Below are 22720 nucleotides of genomic sequence, written 5' to 3' on the forward strand. Positions count from 1 at the left end.
CAATCGACCTTTTTCAATTCTCTCCGTCACTGCGCACCACGACACGACAAAAATAAAACTTTAATACGAGAAAATTCCTGCGAAAATTTTGATACCCATATCCTTGATGCACGCGCCCGACTGGTGATGATTTGATGCGACCAAGTCGACCCGTCGCCGTCAATTAAAAATCCACCTCGACTGGCCGCCCGATCGTGAACGAACGTCCTTTCCACCGACTCACCTCTTTCTGCCGCCACCATGACTTCTTCCGACGTACGAGACGTGCTCAACCTCCCCGACAGCCATGGCGGCCCGCGCCCAGCAAAGAAGCAAAAGACCTCGGCCCCGCGCCCCAACCTGAAGGGTCTTGCGCGAGAGGTTCAGAACTTGGGCGGCGACAATCCTATCGCAATTGTACCCGAGGTCTCGATATTCAAGAAGCGGCGATTTGCGAGCAGGAAACCGGCCTCTAAGTGGGTGCTAAAGTCGTTCACAAACTCGGCACGAGGCGACAGTGGCGCATTGGTATTGAAGCACTGGCGGAGGAAGACGACAGGACCCGAGAATGGTGCGGCACCGGCAGAGGGCGATGCGGAAATGAAGGACGCGGATAGCGAGGCAGCTGCGAAGCCGGAAGACTCGTCGTTTGCTAAGTACAACGTCGAGGTGGACGTGCCGCAGTACAGCGAGGACCAGTACAGGACGAACCTGCAGAGCGACGACTGGACCAAGGAGGAGACGGACTACTTGCTCAACCTGGTCAAGGACTTTGACCTCCGATGGCCGATCATATGGGATCGTTACGACTACCTACCAGAGGCCATCAATGGGGAGGCTTCGGCGGACGGAGATGAGAGTAAGGCTATCATTCCCGTACCAAAGCCGAGGACAATGGAAGATCTGAAGGCACGGTATTACGAGGTTGCTGCGAAGATGATGGCAGTTCAGAAGCCTGTCCAGTACATGACTCAACCAGAGTACGCCCTCCACGAGCTCATGGCCAACTTCAATCCAAATCAGGAGAAGATGCGGAAAGACTTTGCGAACAACGCTCTTACGAGATCCAAAGAGGAGGCCAAGGAAGAGGAGTCCCTACTGCTGGAGATCAAGCGTATCCTCGCGCGCAATGACCGCTTCAACGAGGAGCGTCGGGAGCTGTACAACCGCCTGGACTACCCGCATACCGACCAGGACATAAGTGCCTTCAAGTCAAGTGCGGGGCTTCAGACACTGTTGCAGAATCTGATGAACGCCGACAAATCCAAGAAGCGGAAGTCTATCATGGCGGCAGACGGTGCCAGCCCTGCTACGCCTGCAGGCCAACAAGCTGTAGCGCCAGAGAACGCCAACCGTCGCGAGAGCATCGCCGCCGCCGCCGCCGCCGCACCTGCGGAGAAGCCACACAAGGAGCCCCCCAGCAGCGCTGCTCAGACACCGACAGCGCCCGCCGGCGGCAAGAAGGGCCAGCAGCAGCAGGAACGCCGCAAGCTCTCCGAAGCCGAGCAATTTGTCTATGGTGTTTCGCACCACGATCGCTTGTCCAGCGGTCCAATGTTCCGATATGAGAAGATCAACAAGCTGTTCACACACAAATCTAACCAACAGCAGTTGCGTATTATGAATACGCTGAATGAACTCGACATTCCGCCGCGGCTTGTTATGCCCACTGCCGCGGTCACTGCCCAGTACGAACAGCTGTTGGGTGCCGTTAATAGCTTGCTCGACGCTAGAAAAGTCACGGACAAGGTTGATGCCGAAGTTAAGATTGAGATGGCCAAGAAAGCGGAGCGAGAGAAGGCCAACGCGCCACCAGAGCCTGAGACGGGCTCGGAAACTAAGGATGGCGAGGAAGTCGAGAGGCCTGCTGAGAAAGAGGGAGATAAGCCTGCGGAAGGAGAGAAGAAAGCAGAAGCGGCAGCCGGGGAAGCTGCAAAGACGGACGAACCGAAGACCAACGGCGAGCAAGACAATGCCGAGGCAGCCCCGGCCACAGACGGCGAAGAACCGGGCGCTGCGCCGGACGCCGCGGGCGACAGCAAGGGAGACGCGGATAAGGAAAAGGAGAAGTCGGCTCGGCCGGGGAGTAGCGGAGCATCAAACAAGCGAAGCGCAAGCGTACTAGATGGCGGTGGCGCAAATGACGACAAGAGCGCGAAGCGGCAAAAGAAGTGAAGTATCTTCGAGGTACCATATGACAACGAGGTACTTGTCGACGCTAGGCGCTGTGATGAGGTAGCCGAGATGCGTCACTCATGAGCAGGGACGAGGTTGAGGAAGATCCTCGAACGAACGAGGGCATCTTTACCACCCCTGGCTCTATGGTGCAAGTTGCGAGAGGGGTGGATATCGCTCAAGGGCCGCATGTCTGGCCCGGCGTCGTGTCAGGAATGTTTGTAGAGATAGTGATGCCCAAGGGTTTACGAGCATTGGAGGAGAAACACCCGCCTCTAGATCCGATGACAGGAATAGAAATTTGAAACGACGAAATGAAAAGCAATTGCGGTCCACACCCTTGCCAGATGATGCGTTGCGTGGGGGATGTGATGTGGGCAGGGGGGTTTCTCTGGATGATCGGCCCATGTCTTTTGCTTGAGCGAGGTAGCAGTCATGATGAAACGGCCGAAATAACGTCGAGCCCAGCCGGCGAGCCATATGGGCCGCTGCATGATGTGTGTTGACGGGGATGCATACACGCGGCGGAAGGAGAGGAGGAGGCTGGTCTTGTTTCGGTGCCCGCCTTCTGTGGTCCCGCGCTTAGAAGTGCGCCATGAGATGATGTCAGGGGTGGCGGCAGGTCCGACGTTCCTTCTGAGACAAATGAAAGTGGAAATGGAAAAAGAGACTACGGCGGAAGGCGCCTTTGCCTCCTTTGTTCTTACGACATGGAAATCACGATAGATAAGGAGAGAGGGGGGTTCACAATGGGCGGATGGGCAGTTGAAGTTCAGCCGGGACGTGACGTCTCATTAAGCAAGATGCAGCTCATCGGCGGCTGCAGGTGAGGCGACTGGCTTGATATAGCAACGGCAGCTAAAAATATCGACGTGGAGAGGCGGTTATGTTGGACTGACGTGCTGCATGCTTGCTCCGCCCCCGGACGGCGAGGTGACGGCAGGGGGTGGTTTGGGCAGATGGATTTCCCAGAAGGGAAAAGAAGGGTTCACGGGTTCACGAGGGCGTCCCGGGTGTATGGTCCTGCATCGTCGAGGTTGCTCGAGCGGCCCAATGACGGGAGGTCGTCTGGACGAACTTGGTGATTGTGGCTCTTTCGACGCCACGATCAAGCAGGTTGGTTTGTTCTCAGGGTCTCCCGTCGGCGAGTTTCTTGTGAACACACGGATGGGGTGAGGCGTCTAAAGCAGGTCGCGTATTTGCCCATCTGGAGATCTTGGTCTGCAGGGCGTGGGATAGGTGTTCGTGGGGATGGCGGTGTGGTGGTCGACGAGCGTGACGCTGAGGGGGTCCCGCTGGCACGGCCACGGAGAATATTGAGGGGCGTCACGCTGATGATGACGACTGGATGGTTGACTTGTTTCTGCGGGAACCTGTTGCTGGGCGCATAGAGAACCTGGCGGCTAGGGAAGAGAGTCTGTGAAGTGGAAGTTCGTCGGGATGGAAGATCGCCAATCTCGAGCTAGGGCGCGGCCAAAGCATGTGGCATGTGGCATGTGGTTGATCCCGGGAGTTATTAATAGGTTGTAGACGCTCCGGTGCTGCAGAGATCTCCGCGATATGATTAAATCCCATGTGGGGGACAGGTTCCAGAAAGAAGACAAAGGCGAGCAGGACTAGATGTTGAAAGAAGATGTTGTCGTTGAGTGAGCGCTTAATGGGCGCTTAGACGGAAGCGAGACACGCCATTGGCTGAAGGAGGGTGGACTGCCAGGTATCGTGTGATGGAGATGCGGTGCCTTGCATTCTCGGAGAATTTGATGATCCAATATTAGAAACAATTGTTTCCGTCATTTGCAAAAGACGGGAGCTTCGTTCTCGCTTTGGCTGCCAGAGTTCAAGTCGTTGCGTGGCAAGTGGGTAAGGTCGTGGCAGGTAGGTAATGTAAGTGGTGAACGGTGGTGGACAGTTGCGGTCAAAATGAAGACGAAGCATGCCCTGTCCCTGCCAACAATTCCGTGCCAATGAAGCATGGGCCAGCCAGCTTATCAGGTCAGCATGCGTGAACAGTCACATGAACATACTACGCAGTACTTCCATGAGGTGCCTGCGAAGGTGCAAGCAAGAGAGACGCAGATGTTGAGGCTTGTGGCAGGAATAGTAATCAAGATGCATTGCAATCTTCCATGACAGCAGGTGCAATCACAGACAAGACACTGATGGACGAAAACCAAAGTGCATCCTTCCCGTCGTCAGGGAGTAGGTACGTACCGGGATGGGCGTTCCTGGTGCACCACGCGGGCCAGTGGCCCTGGCACCAGCTGGACTGACATGACATGACAGGCAAGAACGGATGTGAGAGTACCTGAGGACTTGTCTTCAGGAGCGGCGGGCGGGGGCGACCTGGGCGTTTCGTCGGCAAACACGCGTCTAGACGGGCTCGCTAGCCCCCAGTTTACCTACAGGCTACAGGCTAGGTTGGTACTAACCTGGAACGTCAAAAGCGGCTCCGCGGCGTAGAATAGTCGCCAAACGCCAAAGAAACAGAACCAACACCAACAACTTGCAAGGTGTTTTTTTGTGCAACCATCCTCGATCTGACCCAGGCACACCTACCTGCCTGAATGTTGGAAGAGTGCCCTCGGTGTGCTGCACGGTCTTTTGGCTCGCTGGGAAGGCAGGTACGTACCTAACATACCCTTTACCGCGACTCGTCCCTCTCTCAAGAAAGGTATGGAAGCAGGCAGGACAGGCATCTCGCAGCAAACCTCCACCAGTGTCGCTTGTCGCATGCCCGAGACGACGTGGACGGTGGACTCCATGGGCTCCCCGCCCCATCATTTCCCCCCTGCTCCCGTCGGCGACCTGATGTGGAGGGACAGCGGGAAAGACGCCGATATGAGAGAGACGCCTGGTAGCCATGCCAGCCAGCCACGGTACCGAGGCTCACAGCTTTTGACGTTGGCGTTGGCTCTTTGGAATCATGATTATCAACCTCAACGTGTGTTGGTGCTGGCTGCCTCAGGTGTTACTGTGCCCTTCTTCGCATCGCAATTGCTTCTTTGAGCAAAGTCACCGACTACCTTAGAGCATGCCGGCCCACCTGCTTCCAACAAGTCATCTTTCGCCAAGCACATACCATGGTTCGACCAACCAACTGACCTGCGTTGAGCAGCATCGGCAACCTTGGATCCAAAGAGTACCTGGGCTACCAACACTGACGCTGCATCAGGCTCGGTGTCGCTTGCATGCAAAACGTCCGGAATGGGCCGCCAACCTCGTGCTGCCCAGCACTTGGTCCTCGGTGGCATCAGTCATCGAATGCCAGGAATAGAATCGTGCATAAGATCGGATGGGACAAGACTGCCCTCGCGGATAGTGGCTACCTATTCAAGAACCAACGGCATCCGAACCAGCGGCCTTGTTTTCTCCAGCCCTCGCTCTCGCCCTCCCCGAGAAGGGCTCGAATTTCAGTCCACACGCGGGCCTCCGATCGCTGAGGTGACAGACAACAACGCCGACGGCAGCCAGGACCCGGCCACACACACAACCTAACCTTGCCTTGCCTTGTCTCCAGGACCATGCAACACTCGCTCTCACATCCTCATCACACATCCCTGGCCGCCCGACCTCATCGAAAGTTACCTGCCAAAGGAGATTGGCCCAACCTTCTCCTCCACATTTTCATCTCCTCAGAGGCTCTACGCCTTGTGCCGTCCTGGAACCGTCTTCCTGCCTGCTTGCCCTGGGCCTGCAGCGAGGAGGTGGGAGGCACCGTCCACAATTCATACCGTCACTTCCGTCCCCCGTCTGGTGACGACACGATACCGCAGAAAACGGGACAAGACAAGGGTTTTCTTTCTCGACTCCTCTCCTTCTCGAATTGACGCTTGCCCCACCCTTTTCTTCGTTCTTCCATCTTGGCCTTACGGATACCTACCATCCTCGCAATCGTCAACCATCCTTGCAACCTCGGTCCTCCGAGCGGCGCTTCACTCCATTTGATCAAATTGATCTGCTTCCATTTCCCCCGCCCACCTCGCTCACCCACCACCCAAACGCCATGCAACGCTGCAGATGAAAGGCATGCTGCATTTGCTAGCAACTCTCCAACCCTTACCGTCAACCCCGAGAAGCCACGAGCCATCGCCGTGTCATATTGCTCTGGGTCTCGCGGGATGATGCCCAGACGCCACCCAGAGGCGCAAAGTTCAAGGTTGTTGTCTGTTTTCTGCTGTTGCCACGACCCGGAACTCCACTACGCGGGTGTCATTCCGCATTGGTCTGATCTTTTGATGCGACACAGACGAACGAGAGACGCGGTCCGGAGAGGCGACTGCGGCCACACTCATTTAATACAACTTACCCATGCCCGAGCCATCTCTTCGCCAGACCCCCGCCCGTCTTGCTTGCTCGACGGCCCTGCTACGTATCTGCCAGCATCATGAGACGACTTTCCCTCAATTTCTGGTCGTCTCATTACCGAAGCAGCCATGCATGGCGACAGCCCGGGAGCTCCACCGGAGCCAAGCCTTGAACTCTCCGACCAATCGATCGGAGGTAACCGACACGATGCCAGACCGAGTGCGACATGACATGCAACGGAGTCATCTAGGAGCCGTTCGCGCCAAACTTTTCTTGAGTCCTGAAGAGAATAGTCACTCCTCAGTCATCGATTACGGCGGCCGATGCGGCGTCTGCCGGAAATGGTCGAGCTAGACGACCTGACGGCCTCTAATACGGATACGCATTCTGCCTTGCCTCGAATGTCAAACTCGGCACCTCTTCTTGGCTGCAAGTCCGGCTGGGTAAAGCATACCACACGCACTTCATGCGCAATAGACGGTGAAGGAGGTGTGCGCGTGTGTGTGCGTCTGAGTGTGACTGTATGTTAGCACTTGTGCAGCAAAATCGCGGTAACCGCATCAGCGTGTTTGCGGCAGACTGCGCCTATGCGGACCGCATCACGTCGCCCACGGCACCCTAGGCTGACTGCCATTTGGACTGCATCGTTCGTCCCCTAGATGAGAAAGAAAACTCTTGACGGAAGGTCAACGCGGCAGCTGAAGCATTGTGCCGTCACGTCAATTTGGCTCTTCAACCACTGCACAGCGATATGGTACGGCGTAGGTCCGGATGCCGCAAGACGAAAACTATCCATCTGGCCCGGTCCTGGTTGCTAAGATTGGACTGCCGGAGAGGTTGGGCCAGTTTCCATCCAAGAAAGGCTCATCCGTCTCGTCACAGCACATGTGTCGAATGGTATTACCCTGTCCTCAACCACTTTCCCTCAACCCATCTGAGGCTTCCCGTTGGCTGCAGCTCTCATTCTGACGGGCCAATGGGGACGATCATGTCGTCTAGCTGGCATCACGGTGGATGGGCGTGGTGGGGCACGGCGGTAAAGACACCCGAGCGGAGGGCGACACTGGAACTGGAGCGGTAGTTTTCGTGCGCCAGAGCGGGTGTATGAACAGATTGGGCGAGGCGGTCGAGTCGGGTAACTGGCTTCGGCCGATGATCCATGCTTCGATCCAACTGGCTCCGGTGTGTGTGTGTCGAGCCTTTTGGCGCTTTTTCTTTCCTTCTTCGCACCTCTCACCTCAAACACACGCCCTGCTGCGACAAGCGCTACGCCAGACAAAGACGGGAGGGAGATGGGGTGCAAGAGGTAACAGGAAACACTTTGACCGCCGCCGTCGGAGCCGACGGTGCAATTGCCTTACCGTCTACAGCACCTGATCCGTGAATGCGCGACGCGATGAAGAGACGAGACGACACGAGACGAGCGGATCGGTCCCGGGCAAAGCTGGGGTAAATAAAGTCTATCAAACTTGCGCTGGAAGCGTCCAACAGTTGCCATCTCCACCCAGCAACCAAGAGCGATGGAGCTAAAAATAATCCACCATGGCCTGCATCCCAGTCCATCGACATCGGAAGATTAACGTTTCTGTTTCACCCCTTGACCCATCAGAGGAACGGAAGCACCAGATTGCGGACCTATCGCCGAAGGGAAGGGATGCTTACAGACACTGCGTGCAGTACCTCAAGCTGCCTTCAGTTGACCAGATACCGCAGCACTACATGTCATTAAGTGTCTCTGGATCACAGTTTCGTCAACACGGACCACACTTCGCATCGACCGGGAGCTTTTCTCTGCACTCGATTTGCATCTCGCAGTCGCAGCGCACACCGGAATGAGACTGGCGCATGCGCAGCCGCGAGCGGAGGAATCAGCAGCCGTAGTCGATTGGGCAGATGCGGCCAGCGGAGCTTCCACCACCATTCTCCACTGTACACCACCACTTTGACGTATCACTGCAATAATGGTTAGGCGAAAAGTTGTGACGTTGCTTTGGACTTGCGTCAGGACTCAACGTGACTGATAGAGATGGGCTCGATCTGCTGAAGAACGGAGTTCAAAGCCGAGACATGGCTTAACGCGAGCCCGAAATTGAGACCATACCCTGTCTAATCTCACGCCGACGGTGATCAAAACCTGCTCAAATGAGTATGCACTGCCGCGCATGCTAGTGCGAATGGCGGCTGAGAAACGAAACAAGTTGCCAACGGGGCGTTAATACGAGATTTGCAAGCTAAGCCCATCTGTTGACGACAATGCCCAGCGACGGTGTTGTACTTTGTGGGGGGGTTTTCATGCTAGGCAAGTTGAAGTGGGAGACGAAACTGGGCCACAAGCGGTCTCGCCAACTACTAGACGCGTGCCAGAACGAGAGAAATGGTATTGGAAGGTGAGACGAGGAACTGGGGACCATCTGCACCCTTTCCCGGCATTCTCATTGGCGCGAGCTGAGCCAGCATCAATCAACCACATCCGTCGGCAGTGCTGAGTGCGTGCGAATGTGAATTTGTTCCTCTCATCCAGTCAACAACTTGGTTGGGGGGGAGGACTGAACCCTGAATGCAACGCTGGTCAGCCACATCTATGAGTCCGGCCGAAAACTCCAGCAAAACGACATGTCGCGAATGTCAAAATGGTCGCCTCCGAAACGCCCACTGCCACTGCGTTGCTGTTGCATCGCGGGTCGATGCCAATGGCAAGCATTATTCTCAGGACAGAGACCTTGTCAGACAGGGGCTCCCGCGTGGGTAGATGCTATTTCTGAAGGCACGAGCGGATGAAGGGACCAAAGGTTCGACGGGGGTCGCTACGGCACCGATGTTGGTCGTCTCGACTCTCGAGTCTGGAGGACGCCAGGATGCTCGGTCTGGAGTCATGTGGGCTGGATCACACAAGTCTCGGTGTTTCTTTTGCGCGCCTGGCTGCGTATCAAAGCCGTTTCCTGCCAGACTTGGGAAACGTGGAAGACCCTTGCCGCCAATTTTTTTTTGGCGGTGCAGCACACAATGCACAGTACACAGCACGCAGCACACACGCACAACGCGCGAGAATTCACATAGCTATGTTACCTTCATTAGAGCCTGGGACCCTGGCCAACCAGCGGTCTAAAGGGTTGCAATGGTGGTCAGGCTTCGCGAGGCAGACGAGTGGAAACCAGTGCAACGTCAGAGGCGGCCAGCGTCTCCGGATGCGCGAGGGGCCTTCCTGGTGAACCGCGAGGTTGACTGGGGGTCTTATTCGTACACAGACGACTCTCTTTGCCAGGTCGCACCAGACTGCCCCAAATGCCAATTGAGACGAGCAACAAAGACGACGTGCTGACAAGTTTGCCAGGAACGGCCAACTGAGCGACAAGTGATATGACGGACAGCGAGATGCAGTCTGGCGAAGGTGAGGTCAGGGTCCGGTCTTGGGGGAGGGGGTGCAAGTACCTACTGTACCCAAGTGTGAGAGTCCCGACTTAGCGATAGGCTGAGAATCGCTTGATTGTCGCGGGAAATCGCTTGTTTGCTGCCCCCAAGTTCCAATGTGGCAAGGAATTGCAAATAGACGAGGCCGCGGAAGAGCGGGGGCCAAAAAAGCCGTGCCGTGCGTGCGTGCGGCTAGAGCGTCTTCAAGGTTGTTGCTGAGGGAGGGTGGCAGACCCCCCCATCGAGATTAATGAAGCAGGTCCCCTTACCTTTCACGTGGCAGCTGTTAACACAGATATTATGACAATATGCGCGAGCGTGCGTGCGTTGCAGCAGGCTTACTTGAGTACAGAACACCGCAATTGTGCCTCGACCAGGACCTCCACCATGACGGTTGACTGTCACTGTGACTGTTCCGCACGCACATCGCGGGGAGGGGGGAAAGACATACCGGTGAGGTCCGTAAGATGAGGATGTGCCAGCCCACTTGGGCTGGACGTCGTCGTCCATCAGTCGGGCGCGGGCTTAGGCGCGTGTGTCATGTCCGATGGACGTGTGCCATAGGGCCGACTGGAGGGGGAAAAGGAGACCATCTAAGCGACAGGATGGTGACAGACGGGGGTGGAGGAGTCGAGACGTTTGGCATGAGCAACGCTCGGGTTCCTTGCCACCTGAACTGGCTGGGCTGCCACGGCTACGAACGGGACGGCCTCGATCTGTGTTCCCACGGGCGGGTAATGAAGCCTCGAAGGCGATGGAGAGTGTGAGGGTGACGATAATGTACGAAAGAGCAGGGCAAGGTGAGGCCAGGCCAGGCCGGTCGGTCACAGTCGAGGTTTGCCGGTCGATTACAGACTAATTACAAGTACACACAGAGATGGAGCGAACACTCACAGGAAGACAACAGACAGGCAGACAGACAGAAAGGACGTGGGCTGCAGAGAAGAGCTCGGGGCTCACACCCCTTCCATTCCTCGCCAATGGCCTGTCGACACGCCCCCTCCTTTCTGCATGCCATCCCCCCTGTTCATGCCTTGCCAGGGGATCCAGCACCTGGAGGCGACGACAAACGCACGCATAGTGGTTGGTAGCGTCGCGCTACCTAGTTGTCGGCAGCGCTGCCCGCCAGTATCGCGCAAGTACCTCGTGGCGGTCGAGTACCCGTGAGAAGCGCCATGCCGCCCCAATATTGTTCGACTGTTTCCCGGGTTTAGCGATGAAGAACGAGGGGGGGTTGGACAACGAGTCTGGGAGGGGAGGGCTTCCTTTTTTCTTTCACACGACCACCTACCAACACGCAGAGGGGAGGGGATATGGCAGTGGTTCCCCGGGCACGCATGAAGTGGCATTCTGGCGGGAGAGGGGCCGCTTGGTTCGAGGCCAAATCCAGGAGGAGAAAGAGGAGGAGGATGAGCGAGGATGGGGATCCCGTTCGTTCAGAAGAGGACTCGACAGACGGGTATCGCTACGATTTGCAGAGATTCTCTGTATAGATACAAAAAGTACTGGAGCGCCCGCCGAGACTCTCCGGTCTCGTCCCTGTTACCCCAGGAGGCGTTTCTCTTCCCTTGCAATTTAGTTTCGGTCGCGCACCACTCATCCCGTTCCGCCTCGAAGCTGAGCCGAATAGGCGAACCTTTAAACGCTTCTAAGCGTGCGTCTGGGCCTGTCCAGCATCTGCACTCGGTACCTAGGTCTAATTAGATACCCAGAGTCGACCCCGACTACTTTTTCTAACACCAGAGGTTCGCTACCACATGATAACAACATATTCCTCCCCTCTTCTCATCCTCCCCCCCGTCACACTCACAGTTTCTTGTCATCTCACCCTTTCGCCCATCCCACCCGTCAACATCCGAAACCACGCAAACTCTCTTTCAGCAACCTCATAGCCTAACTCATCAGGCAGGCCTCATACTGCTGCAGCACACCACAAACGCAACAACATTGTCTTCACAGACTGCACGGCAGGAAGGACTGGAATAGTATTCCTAGCCCAAGGTCTACATCCACAAGTGTTGTCGACGACAGCATTGCGCTTCGCAGGAAGGAGTAATTTGGGTTGCGTTACAGCCGACCGTCTCGCCACTGGGAGAAGCCATTCCGTCACGGCCTCACCTTACAGACGCAGCATAATCGCGCGCCAAAAAACGGCTCAAGCGCCGACGATCAGCAGCCATCATCCCTCGACTAAGGACAAACCCCTAAGACGGGAGAAGAAAGAAGGGTGCATTGCTCGGAGGGCCAGGCCGGCAAGTGAACGACAAGAGACAAGAAGTATTACTTGAGGGACAAGCGGGAAAGCAAAAGAAAGAGACAGGGCCTTCCTTCTACTTTTCTTTCTTCTGGTTCTTTAATTCCAAGATCCCGCCCCTCGCGACGACCACCACCACAACCACCATCATCAGCGAAACGGAGAAGACAGACACAGGCACACACTAATAATTACAAACCCGCCTCAAGCTCAGCAAGCGTTTCCGACGTCAACACACACCAGCAGAAGTATTGTTATTTTTTCTGCCCGGTGCTTCAACTTAACGCAACGCACCGCAGCGCAGCACTCTGCTCTCCGCTCTCCTCTCACCCACACACCCACACCCACACCCACTCCATTAACCCCCTTCGCGGTAGATCGCAAGCAAACAGCGGAGCATCTGCCCGACCCCGAACCCCCGTTCGTTCTGGACGCAAACACACACACCCGACCTTTGGGGGCCAAGAACAACCACCTCACGCACGCGCTACATTGAAAAGAAGGAGAAGAAGCAGCTCGACTGTTTCTGAATCCACCTGCCACATTGAATCGACTCATTCGTCATTCGAGGACATCTCAGCAGGGATAATCATTTCATGAGAGGGACAGCGTGAGTACCATTATTCATCATCCGTCTCCAAACGCTCTCTCGAGTTTCTCCTCTGCTTGTTACTTGTTGGAGAGACTGCTTTTTTTGCCCAATATTTTTCTCGCACCCACCACCCGCGTCTAGAGGAGGGAAGGGCGCAAACTCTCTTGACGGCCTCGAGCTTCCGTCGAGGCCGGAGACACTGGGTCGCCTGTTCCCATCCAATTTCTCTCACACACATTCATACACCAAGGGCTGCACAGCCTCAGGTCTCAGCGGCATCTCTCTCATTTTCTGCCCTTGTCCACCCCCGGGCGGACAACACACCGCTCTCGCTCTTGTCGCACGTACCTACTGACGCACGCGCGCACAGCCCAGCAATTGTTCCGCACACGCCCCCCCGTTCACTAAAACACGAGGGAAGCGACTGAGAGAGCGGGCAGAGAGGAAAAAAAAAAAAAAAAAAAAAAAGTCCAAAGCTCAAGCTCCCGCGTCCTCCGCGCGCCGCGCACCGTAGCAGCGACTGCGGCATCCACCAACGGCATCGGCAAAGTGAGGGTCATCGTCTGGTTTTGATAGCTGGCAGCTACTTTTTTCCTCAGATCTGGCGAGGGGTCTAGGGGTCAGACATAGAGAGGGGAGCAAGGAGAAGGGGGAAGAAAAAAAAAATTCTTACCCACCCCCCACGACGACAAAGAAACGATCTGGCTGAACCATCAAGCTGAGATCTGGGTTCCAGCTCCAGTTCCAGTTCCCGTTCCCCCTTCTGATCCGAACCGCCAACTTGCATACAGCATACATACATACAGCAGCAGCTCGACGCTTGCCAACATCCCACCCGACAAAGCCAGGGTGAGGAAGAACGGACAAAAAAAAAAAAAAAAAAGAGTTAACTAACTCTCTGAGCCCGGAAGACATCGAGGCGCCACCACCACCACCACCCTGTCTCAAAAAGTTGTTCCCTCGCCTCGGAACCCCAGCACATCTGCGCTACCGCTACCGCTACCGCAACTGCAACGCTTGCCAGGTTCATCGAGTCCTCCTGCGGCTCTGTGTCTCCTCTCAAAGAGGTCATTCCGCAAGTCTTTTCTCGGCCCGAATCGCTGATTCTGGCATTGATTGACGCGTGCCGCCCTGCTGCGCACCCTTCCAGACCTCATCTCCAATCTCATCTCGCGGTACATTTCCCCTTCTGCCGAAGCTCCCTGTTGGATTCTTCGCGCACTACGCGACCTGCCGTCATCCATTGTTGATCTGCTGTCGCTTACCGCGCCCACTCGGTCTCATCGACCCCAATTCCAACCTCACTCCCAAACCATCGCTCACAACGGCTTCAACCCAACCGTCGCCGCTCTCATCCTCCCGCGCCCCGACTTGGTGAGGCGCGGCGCTGAACCATGTCAGCTTTCACCGCCCTCAATGGGGGCTCACCACCAAAGACGTCAGAACCGACGAACCAGCCTGCCGACGCCGCCGCCAGAGCATCGCCAGAGGACCATCGCTCCAACGGCTCGCCCACCCATCATGAACCTAAAGCGCCCACTGCCGCAGAGGCGACGAGGGAAAGCTGGGCTGGCCCGAGAGGCCAGGACAAGTCGCCATACCACTCGACGAATTACCCTGATGTTGACGGCTCTCTCAAGAGGAAGCGGTCAGACTCGCCGCCGCAGCAGCGAAATGCGCCCATGACTCACGAGAGATCGCCAGATGCGCCAGCTCACCCCTCAGAAACACGCAGTCCGTATCGGTCACCGCCGCCCGATCACCGCCCTCGGGAACGCGAGGACCAGCGTGAAGGCGACTCGTGGTATTCCCGGGAAGGAGACAGAGAGGACCGCAGTTACTACGACCACTCAACGATGTCTGCCCAGTCAGAAGACCAGATTGGGGAGCTCCAGCGGGCAAATCAGATGGACAGCCAGGATTACGACAACACCAGCCCGGATGGCGATGACAAGAGCATGCCTTACAGCCCTTACACTCCGACCGGCGGCTCTCGCGACGCCATTCTCCAGTCCGAGAAGAAGAGGAAGCGTAACTTCAGCAATCGTACCAAGACTGGATGCATGACCTGCCGGCGGAGGAAAAAGAAATGCGACGAGCAGAAGCCCGAGTGTAAGTGTCTCTCTCGCCGCTGGCACAGTTGACGGTACTGATTCTCTCACAGGTAGCAACTGCATCCGCGGCGGCTTCGTTTGCGCAGGATACCCTCCACAGCGCAACGCGGTCTGGCAGAAGTCGGACAACAAGGCCACGGCCATTCCTCTGGAGTCAAAGGACCCGAGCTACGTCCCGCCTGGTGCTTACGGTATGCCCCAGTCTCAACCACCGCAATCTCAACCTCAGCCTCAGCCGCAAGCACAACCTCAATCTCAACCCCCACCCCAGCCTCAGCATCAATCACAGCCTCCGCACCAGCCCCAGCCTCAGCACCCGCAGCAAGCCCCTTACGGTACTCAGCCTGCCGTCGGGCAGAGGCGTGAGCCTCTCTCTTATCATCGAGGACAACCGCTGAGGATAGACACTCCTCAAGGCCGGCCCATCGCAGATCAAGACGTTGATCGGCAGACCGGATCGACGCTGTCGGCTTCCATGGTGTCTAACCCGCTCTCCGGGTCCACGCTGACACCCTCGACAATACCAAGCGTCAATAGCGCCATCAGCCCCGACCAGAAGCAGCTGTCGCCGTCCGGTCACCCTTACCCGTTCAACGTGACCTCGAGCCCGCAGCAGCAGCGAGAGCCGCACCCGCCCATCTCCGAGAAACGGTTCGACCGCGTGCCACCCCTGCACGACCTAAGCAGGACGGCCAACGACCCCGACACCCCGTACCCGGCCCCGACGTTGCCCCAGATCAACATCCTGCACCCGACGAGATCGAACAGTCCGAACCCGCAACCGCCGGCCACGACGAACGTCCAGGTGGCGGCGCAGCTGGCGCTCTCCCACGCGCAGTTCCCCGCGAACAACCGCATCCGGTCGCAGAAGGAGGAGATGCTGAGCGGCAAATTCTACTACCCCTTCGACAAGGAGCTCGTCCTCGAGCGCGAGCGCTGCAGCGCCGCCTGCTGGCGCTTCAACAACTCCACCAACCCCAACAACGGTGTTTCCCCCAACGAGAGGGCCCGCCTGTTCCGCGAGATCTTGCAGCCGCGTGAGCTCCTCTCGCCCTCCCCCGGGTCGTCCCCCGTGACCAACATTGGCCGGGTCGGCGAGAACGTCGTGGTCGAGGCGCCATTCGTGTGCGACTACGGGTACAACATCGTCATCGGGCAGAACGTCATCGTCGGCCGCAGCTGCACGATCCTCGACGCCGCCGAGGTGAACATCGGAGACAACTGCCACGTCGGGCCCAACGTCAGCATCTACGCCGCGACACTGCACACCGATCCGAAGAGACGGCAGGGCAGCAAGGGTCCGCAGATTGGCAGGCCCGTCACCATTGACCAGGACTGCTGGATCGGTGGAGGCGTTACCATTCTGCCCGGCATAACGATTGGAAAGGGCAGCACTGTCGGTGCCGGTTCCGTCGTTACCAAGGTACGTCAATTTAAACACTGATCGTGAGATCCACATCTGACTCTTTTTTTTTAAACAGAACGTGCCGCCCTTCACCATCGTCGGCGGCAACCCGGCCAGAGTCCTCCGCGGCATCGGCTCTTGAAGAAGAAGAGAAAAGCTTACTGTTGACTGCTTAGCCTTGCGTCTCATGTTCCTTGCTGCTATGATACCCAGCTCACAATACAGTTTTATTGCCCCTGTACAAAAGCGTGTGTATTTCTCTAATGTTTCTCTACCCTTTGCTGTTGTCTTTTCTTTCATCTTTCTTTTGCGAGCCAAGCGCACGGAGCAGGGGTGAAGGGGAGAATTCTAAAAAAGAACCTGGCGTTTTTAATACTATGGTCTTGTTTTCCTTCTGTGGTGCTTTCAAGAGACGGGGGGGATATGGGAAAAGTTACACAAGATGGAGGGTTGTTTAGCTCTGGCAGCTAGTTGACGGAGCAAGAAAGCGGATGGACTGGTTCAATCCCCCGGTGCGTGGAAGAATGAGAAATCGAGTTGTCGACTGTCTTCCTCGAGGTGTCTTGTAAAGTCTGTGAGTCTCGTCAGTGTGTACGGAAATGGTCCCCCAACGAGACGGACAGGGGGATGCAGTGGATGTGAAAATGAAGTTGAATGAGGGCATGATATCTATGAGCACACTTTCCTGGACTGTGAAATAATGGAAGATCGTTACATATATATACACACATGTATACGTGTACACGTACAGGTCTGTTTGGATACGACCGCACCACACTACTCTACTCTTGTTCCGGCACAAACACGACAGCCTGGCCCCAACTTCCCCTATCCGACGCCTCCCTCAGCGCCGTGTCCCAATCAGCGAGCCCGAACGCGACGGGCTTCTCGTGGCCGACCGCGTCCCCGAGATTCACGACGCCACTCTCGACGAGCCGGATCACCTCACCGACCTGCTCCCGCGTGTACATGTACTGCCCCTTGACAGTAATATTCCTGAACATGATGCTCGGGTGGGAGATGCCGACGTCGCCCGCCACGCCGCCCATGAGCGCCGCCCTGCCGCCGTCGCGGAGGGCGGCGATGCACGCCCTGATCTGCCTGCCCGGGTCCGCGAGCGTGGGCGGCGAGAGGTCGATGTAAGCGTCTGCTCCTTTCCTCGGGGCCAGGGCTCGGAGGGAGGACGTCAGGGTCTCTTCGAAGGAAGCCGAGTCTGGGGGTAGGGTGAGTGTCTTGACGCGCGGGAGGTGGGACAGCTTCCGGAGGGTTTCGGGGTTGCGTCCGATGGCGATGACGTTTGCGCCGATGGCGGACGCGAGCTCGACCGCCGCGCCGGAGTACTGCCCCGTCGCCGGCGCGACGACGAGCGTCTGTCCGGCCTTGAGCCCGACTGCGCGGACGCCGCCGTAGGCCACCGCGAGCCTGTTCAGGTAGAGCAGCTCCGCGTAGGAGTATCCCAGCGCGGAGAGGCGGTCCTCGTCGAGGGGGTGGCAGTTCTCGACGGGCACGCTCGCGGCGGCCTTCCACAGGCCGTGGGGCCAGACGTCGCGGAAGAGCTTCTTGTGCTGCGGGGTTGCGCCGTCGTGGAGCCCGAGGAGGATGTGCACGTCCGGGTCGTCGCGGGCGGCGACGTAGGAGTCGACGAGGACGAGCTGGCCCGGCTGGAGGGAGACGGAGTCCGGAGACGGGTGGAGGACGCGGGCGATGGCGGCGTGGCCGGGGATGAATGGAGTTGGAAACGAGAGGGCTGTGAGGACGCCGGTGAGGTAGGATGAGGCGGTTGGGCTGATGGCGGAGGCGAGGACGGAGACTATGGTTTGGCCTGGAAGGGGAGACGGCACGGGGACGGTTGTGTGGGTGAGGGAGAGAGGGGAGCTGACGGAGGGGAGGAGGAGGGCTTTGGTTTGAGTTGCGGTTGACATTTTGAGTATTTGATGAAGGGGTTTTGGATATAGAAGTGGTTCTAATCCTGAAGTTGAGTTATTGATCTCTAACGAACGGGAAAGTCATCAAGCTGGAGGACCTCATTTATAGCCACAACAACGACCATTTTATCAGCGATACTCCAAGCTGAATGACGATGTCTCTCCGTGCAGAGCCACAGAAGGATGTTCAACTCCACATATTGCCGGGTTGCCACCATCGTGGCTTTCACCCATACTTACAATATCTTTCATTATCACCGGTAAGCTCTTACCACATTTTCAGGCGAGACAAGCATCTAGCGGCAGCGCTTACTCCATAGGGTTATTCTGATGTCAGCAAAAGTAAAGCAAAAGTGAAAGATCTACGGTTGTTAGGCAACGAGACGAGGTTGATGGGACTTCGGAGAAGCCCTTTCCTAAAACGGAAAGTTCTAACTCCGGGGTATCCCCGACTAACAGCAGGCCAGACCATGATGATGCTGACCATCATTCCTTCTGATGACAAACCGGCGGAGTTTAGTTCAAGCCTCTTTCGCTCAACTTCAATTCTCCGAGGAAAACAGTCGTTTGTCTGATCCATCCATTTCAAACATCTCTCAATCGTCAAGATCACGGAGACATTGACGTCCCGAATTGGAAATTCTTCATCCCGACCCCGTCCTCCGTCTTCGCCGCCCCTACCGGACCGTGCCGGCCGAGTGACATGTCCGACATTGCCCAGTTCACCTCCGTCTTCCGCGCCCAGTCGCTGTCGGACCAGCACCGCAAAGTGACCAAGCGCAACCGCCAGCCAGTCTCCTGCCTTGCCTGCCGCGCGCGAAAGTTGAAGTGCTCCCGCACGCTTCCCTGCGGGGCATGCACGAAGCGCGGGGACGGAGACGCGTGCAAGTTCGGCCCCAGTCCACCTAGCAACAATGCCGGGGCTTCAAATGGCAGCAAGGTGAATGCCATCTCCCAAGCGACCCAGGATGTGAATCAAAATGGCTCCCCGGGGCAGCAAAAGCAGCCCCGCCAGGAGGTCCAGCTCCGTCTTCAGAAGTTGGAGGACATGGTCCAGGACCTTGTGCGGAGGGGGGGATCCGGGCCGTCCAAAGACCGCTGCGCCGCCCCGGGCATCGTGGCCCAAGCCGGTCCGACCCCGACTGACTCGGAGCCCAGCCACGACGAATCGTCGCCATCTTCAGCCCCGGGGGACGGGGAGGTTGCGTATTACGGCGCAACACACTGGTCCGCTCTGCTTCATCACATCCGAGAGATACAGACCGCGCTGGAACCGGACAACACCGCACCTCCAGAACCTCCTGAAGCAGCCGCATGCTCCATGGGCCCGGATTTCCTCTTCGGGGCCGTCTCCCCTTCCGTTTCGATCCAGGAAATCCTTGCAAGCCTCCCCTCGCAGCAGGATACCAATAGGTTGCTCGGCATCTACTTCCAGGCCCGCTTCACAGCCGTCCCGTTCATCCACACCGGCCGTTTCCAACGCGAGTCCGAAGCCTTCTGGGCCAACCCCGAGGGGACAAGCTTCCTCTGGATAAGCATCCTCTTCTCCATTCTCGCCGCCTCGGCCGTCATCGTCAAGGGCAAAGGCAACCCCGCGTCTCTCGGTCTTAGCAGCCCGCTGAAGGAGCCCTCGGCGTACGCCGGCCGCGCGGTGCAGTGCCTCATCAAGGGCAACTACCTCGCCGCCAAGACGTACTCCGTCGAGGCGACGCTGATGGTAGCCTACACCAGGAACATCGCGAGCAAGGACGTCGACCCGGTGATGTGGAACATGTTCGGCGTCGCCACCAGGCTCGCCCAGCGGCGCGGGTACCACCTCGAGCCGAAGCACCTCTCGTACAAGATCACGCCCTTCGAGGCCGAGATGCGCCGCCGGACGTGGTTCTACTGCGAGGCGTTCGACCTGCTGCTCTCCTTCCAGCTGGGCATGCCCGCCATCATCCACGAGGGCGACAGCGACGCCCGCGGGCCGGGGAACCACCCGGACGAGGACTTTGACGAGACCACCGTGTCGATGCCGCCCCCGCGCCCCGCGCTCGACCCGACCCCGTCGCTCTACTACCACTGCAAGTCGAAGCTGTGCCGGATCCTGCGGCGGGTCATCCGGCACACGCTGTCGCCCGTGGAGCCCGCCTACGCGGACACGGTAGCGCTGGACGAAGCCCTGCACGCGTGGCGCGCTGAGCTGCCGGCGTGCTTCGCCGTGCGGCCGATCGCGTCCACGGGGTTTTCGGAGCAGAACTATACCATCATGCAGCGGCTGATGCTGGAGCTGATGTTCCGGAAGGCACTGTGCGTGCTGCACCGCGCGTACCTGAGCCGGGACAAGAGCGAGGTGTGCTATGACAAGTCGCGGCAGACGTGCCGGCGGGCTGCGCTGCGGATCTTGGAGTTGCATGAGGAGTTTGACCGCGAGGCGAGCCCTGGCGGCAGGTTGTTCGAGGACCGGTATATGTTGAGTAGTTTGACGCTACACGACTTCATGATCGCCGCCATGGTGATCTGCTTGGATCTCAACCGGGTTTTGGAAAACATCCCGGAGTTTACGGATACTAGGTGTGTTTCTCTTGTCGGGTCAGGCGGGTTGAGTGCTGACTTACAACCACTAGTGATGAGGACTACGAGAGGAAAATGAACGCTCTCAGAACGGCAGCGAGAATCTGGGAGGGACGGTCGAACTGTTCCAGGGACGCGAGGCATGCTTCTGCAGTGTTGAGGGCCATGTTGCGTCGGCTGAGCTGCAGAGAGAATACGGGCACAAGGGTTGCAGCGTGTTCGACAACGGCGGCCTCGAGTGTGACTCTCGGCGGCGAACCAACTCCATTCGGAGGCATGCCTCAAATGAATCTTGGGTTTGGCGATGTGGGCAACGGGTTCGACCAGCTGCAGGGTGTCGACGTGTTCCAAGGCGGCGGCGTTGACTTCATGGCTCTGGATAACGCGCTGGATGACCCTGCTAATCTAGACTGGGTGAGTCTGATATGCTTCGTTGTGTTTATGGTATCGTTGGCTGACTGGTTACTGCAGAACTTTCTGGACCAATACTTGTCCAAAGATCCTAACGGACAGCTATCGATGGATATGTCAATGTGATAACACATTTGGAATGAGAATGGGCGTTGGGATACGTAGCTTCCACGCATGGTCAAACAAAACGCGAATAATAATGTAGACAATCTTGGAGCTTTGGGGGAGAGGAGACTGTTCCCCGCTACCCTAGCTCACCATGAACTCCATTGTCGTGAACTCGGCGATGTATGAGCGACTCCTATCAAAAGCGGCATCAAACTACCCCCTGACGCATACAGTGAAAGAAGGCCTCCAGCTTTAATGTTGCGAGTGCATTCATAAAGCCGGAGGAACTCACAACTCCATGAGGGGCGGTGGCGGCTATAGCCAGTGCGACTCGCCCCCGTTGTCTAGTCATCTCCATCGTCAGCGTCAAGGATCAATCGCACTACCTAACACCAACGAGATGAAAACTCTCCAGGCAACCCGGCATTCGGCCAATACAATACAGGGCGATCGATCAATTTGAGATGTAATAGGTCAAATGGAAGACAGCACCGCCCCCAAGAGTGACGCACATAGCAGAGCGCCTGTCAAACGCAGATGTCAACTCCACGACATTGGTGTCTCCATTCCCCCTGAAAACTACCCCGAAAACGATCTCATCACGCCCGGCTGACCTTGAAATCTTCAAGCTCCAATTCATCCCCCCTCCCATGTGAATATTGCCGTCTAACTTCGTTAACCCCCTTCCAAGACCGGGTGGCATCGACAACAGCTGTCTAAACAAATCCCCCCCTTCTCGCTCTGCAGAGGCCAACCAAGCACCTGCACATACTCTCCAGACCGCATTTTCCCAAACGATTCACCTTCACAGCAAAAGAGACGCTCGCCCCGGCGGTGCAAAATGAAGATTCATCTCGCTTGGTGCTGCCGGCCCGCCCTCTTCACCCCGGAAGGCCCCCCCCCCCCGTTCCCCTTTCCTCCTCACCCCGGTTTGGAAGCTTTGGGAATGGACGTCATTACAGTCTTTCAGATGAGAGAAACGGTGCCCCCTTGCTGCGTGCCAGGTCTGGAGACTTGGAAGAGAAAACGCTCCCATGGACGAGTTCTCCCGGCTCATCCGTAGCTGAAGCGGAGCAGAGACCGGGAGGCTGGATGAAGTACGGACTGCTTCGGATGCAAGGCTGACGTGCATCGGAACTTGCATCTAGTTGCTCGGAAAGGAGGGGGACGTTGGACATAGGTCAAGATGACCCCCGAACTAACACCTTTCGCCGTCGCTTGACGTCGTGTCGCCAGTGTGCGGTAAAACGTCCGCGTCGACTCAATAGAAGCAGCAAGTATAACGACGGCAGGAAACATACACACATCCAGGACAGGAGAAATACTGCCACGATGCTAGCTGAGCTGGGGATCTCACGATGTTGTAGAAACATGCTCAGTCCTCTCTCCAATTCTCTGCCCCCCTTCATCCAAAGACTGCTTGTAAACAGGAGACGGGTAAAAGGCGGCACTCTCTTTGATTCGTCTTTGCAAGACCTTCTGTGCTGT

The 22720-nt window shown here is 57.1% G+C and overlaps 5 protein-coding genes across 5 annotated transcripts; 4 read left to right on the forward strand and 1 right to left on the reverse strand.

Moving 5' to 3' along the window:
- Positions 1–240: 240 nt before the first annotated feature.
- Positions 241–2154, forward strand: SWC4 (SWR1-complex protein 4; the record flags this gene model as incomplete). The annotated part of the gene is made up of 1 exon (XM_037328165.1): positions 241–2154. The coding sequence occupies one exon, from the start codon at positions 241–243 to the stop codon at positions 2152–2154; it is 1914 nt and encodes a 637-aa protein (XP_037173532.1).
- Positions 2155–10472: 8318 nt separating this feature from the next.
- On the forward strand, positions 10473–11923 carry CGCA056_v012922 (uncharacterized protein; the record flags this gene model as incomplete). The annotated part of the gene is made up of 3 exons (XM_037328166.1): positions 10473–10601; positions 11580–11612; positions 11777–11923. The coding sequence occupies 3 exons, from the start codon at positions 10473–10475 to the stop codon at positions 11921–11923; spliced, it is 309 nt and encodes a 102-aa protein (XP_037173236.1).
- Positions 11924–14107: 2184 nt separating this feature from the next.
- maa-0 (putative maltose O-acetyltransferase) lies at positions 14108–16374 on the forward strand (the record flags this gene model as incomplete). The annotated part of the gene is made up of 3 exons (XM_037328167.1): positions 14108–14825; positions 14878–16250; positions 16309–16374. 3 exons carry the CDS (start codon positions 14108–14110, stop codon positions 16372–16374), a joined length of 2157 nt encoding a protein of 718 aa, XP_037173235.1.
- Positions 16375–17014: 640 nt separating this feature from the next.
- On the reverse strand, positions 17015–18154 carry parE (2-deoxy-scyllo-inosamine dehydrogenase; the record flags this gene model as incomplete). The annotated part of the gene is made up of 1 exon (XM_037328168.1): positions 17015–18154. The coding sequence occupies one exon, from the start codon at positions 18152–18154 to the stop codon at positions 17015–17017; it is 1140 nt and encodes a 379-aa protein (XP_037173084.1).
- Positions 18155–18860: 706 nt separating this feature from the next.
- fsa6-0 (Fusarisetin A cluster transcription factor fsa6) lies at positions 18861–21250 on the forward strand (the record flags this gene model as incomplete). The annotated part of the gene is made up of 3 exons (XM_037328169.1): positions 18861–20713; positions 20767–21127; positions 21185–21250. The coding sequence occupies 3 exons, from the start codon at positions 18861–18863 to the stop codon at positions 21248–21250; spliced, it is 2280 nt and encodes a 759-aa protein (XP_037173234.1).
- Between the last annotated feature and the right edge of the window lie 1470 nt (positions 21251–22720).

This window comes from Colletotrichum aenigma (genome assembly GCF_013390185.1).
Source record: "Colletotrichum aenigma strain Cg56 chromosome Unknown KSG_Cg56_contig09, whole genome shotgun sequence".
Lineage (NCBI taxonomy): Eukaryota > Fungi > Ascomycota > Sordariomycetes > Glomerellales > Glomerellaceae > Colletotrichum > Colletotrichum aenigma.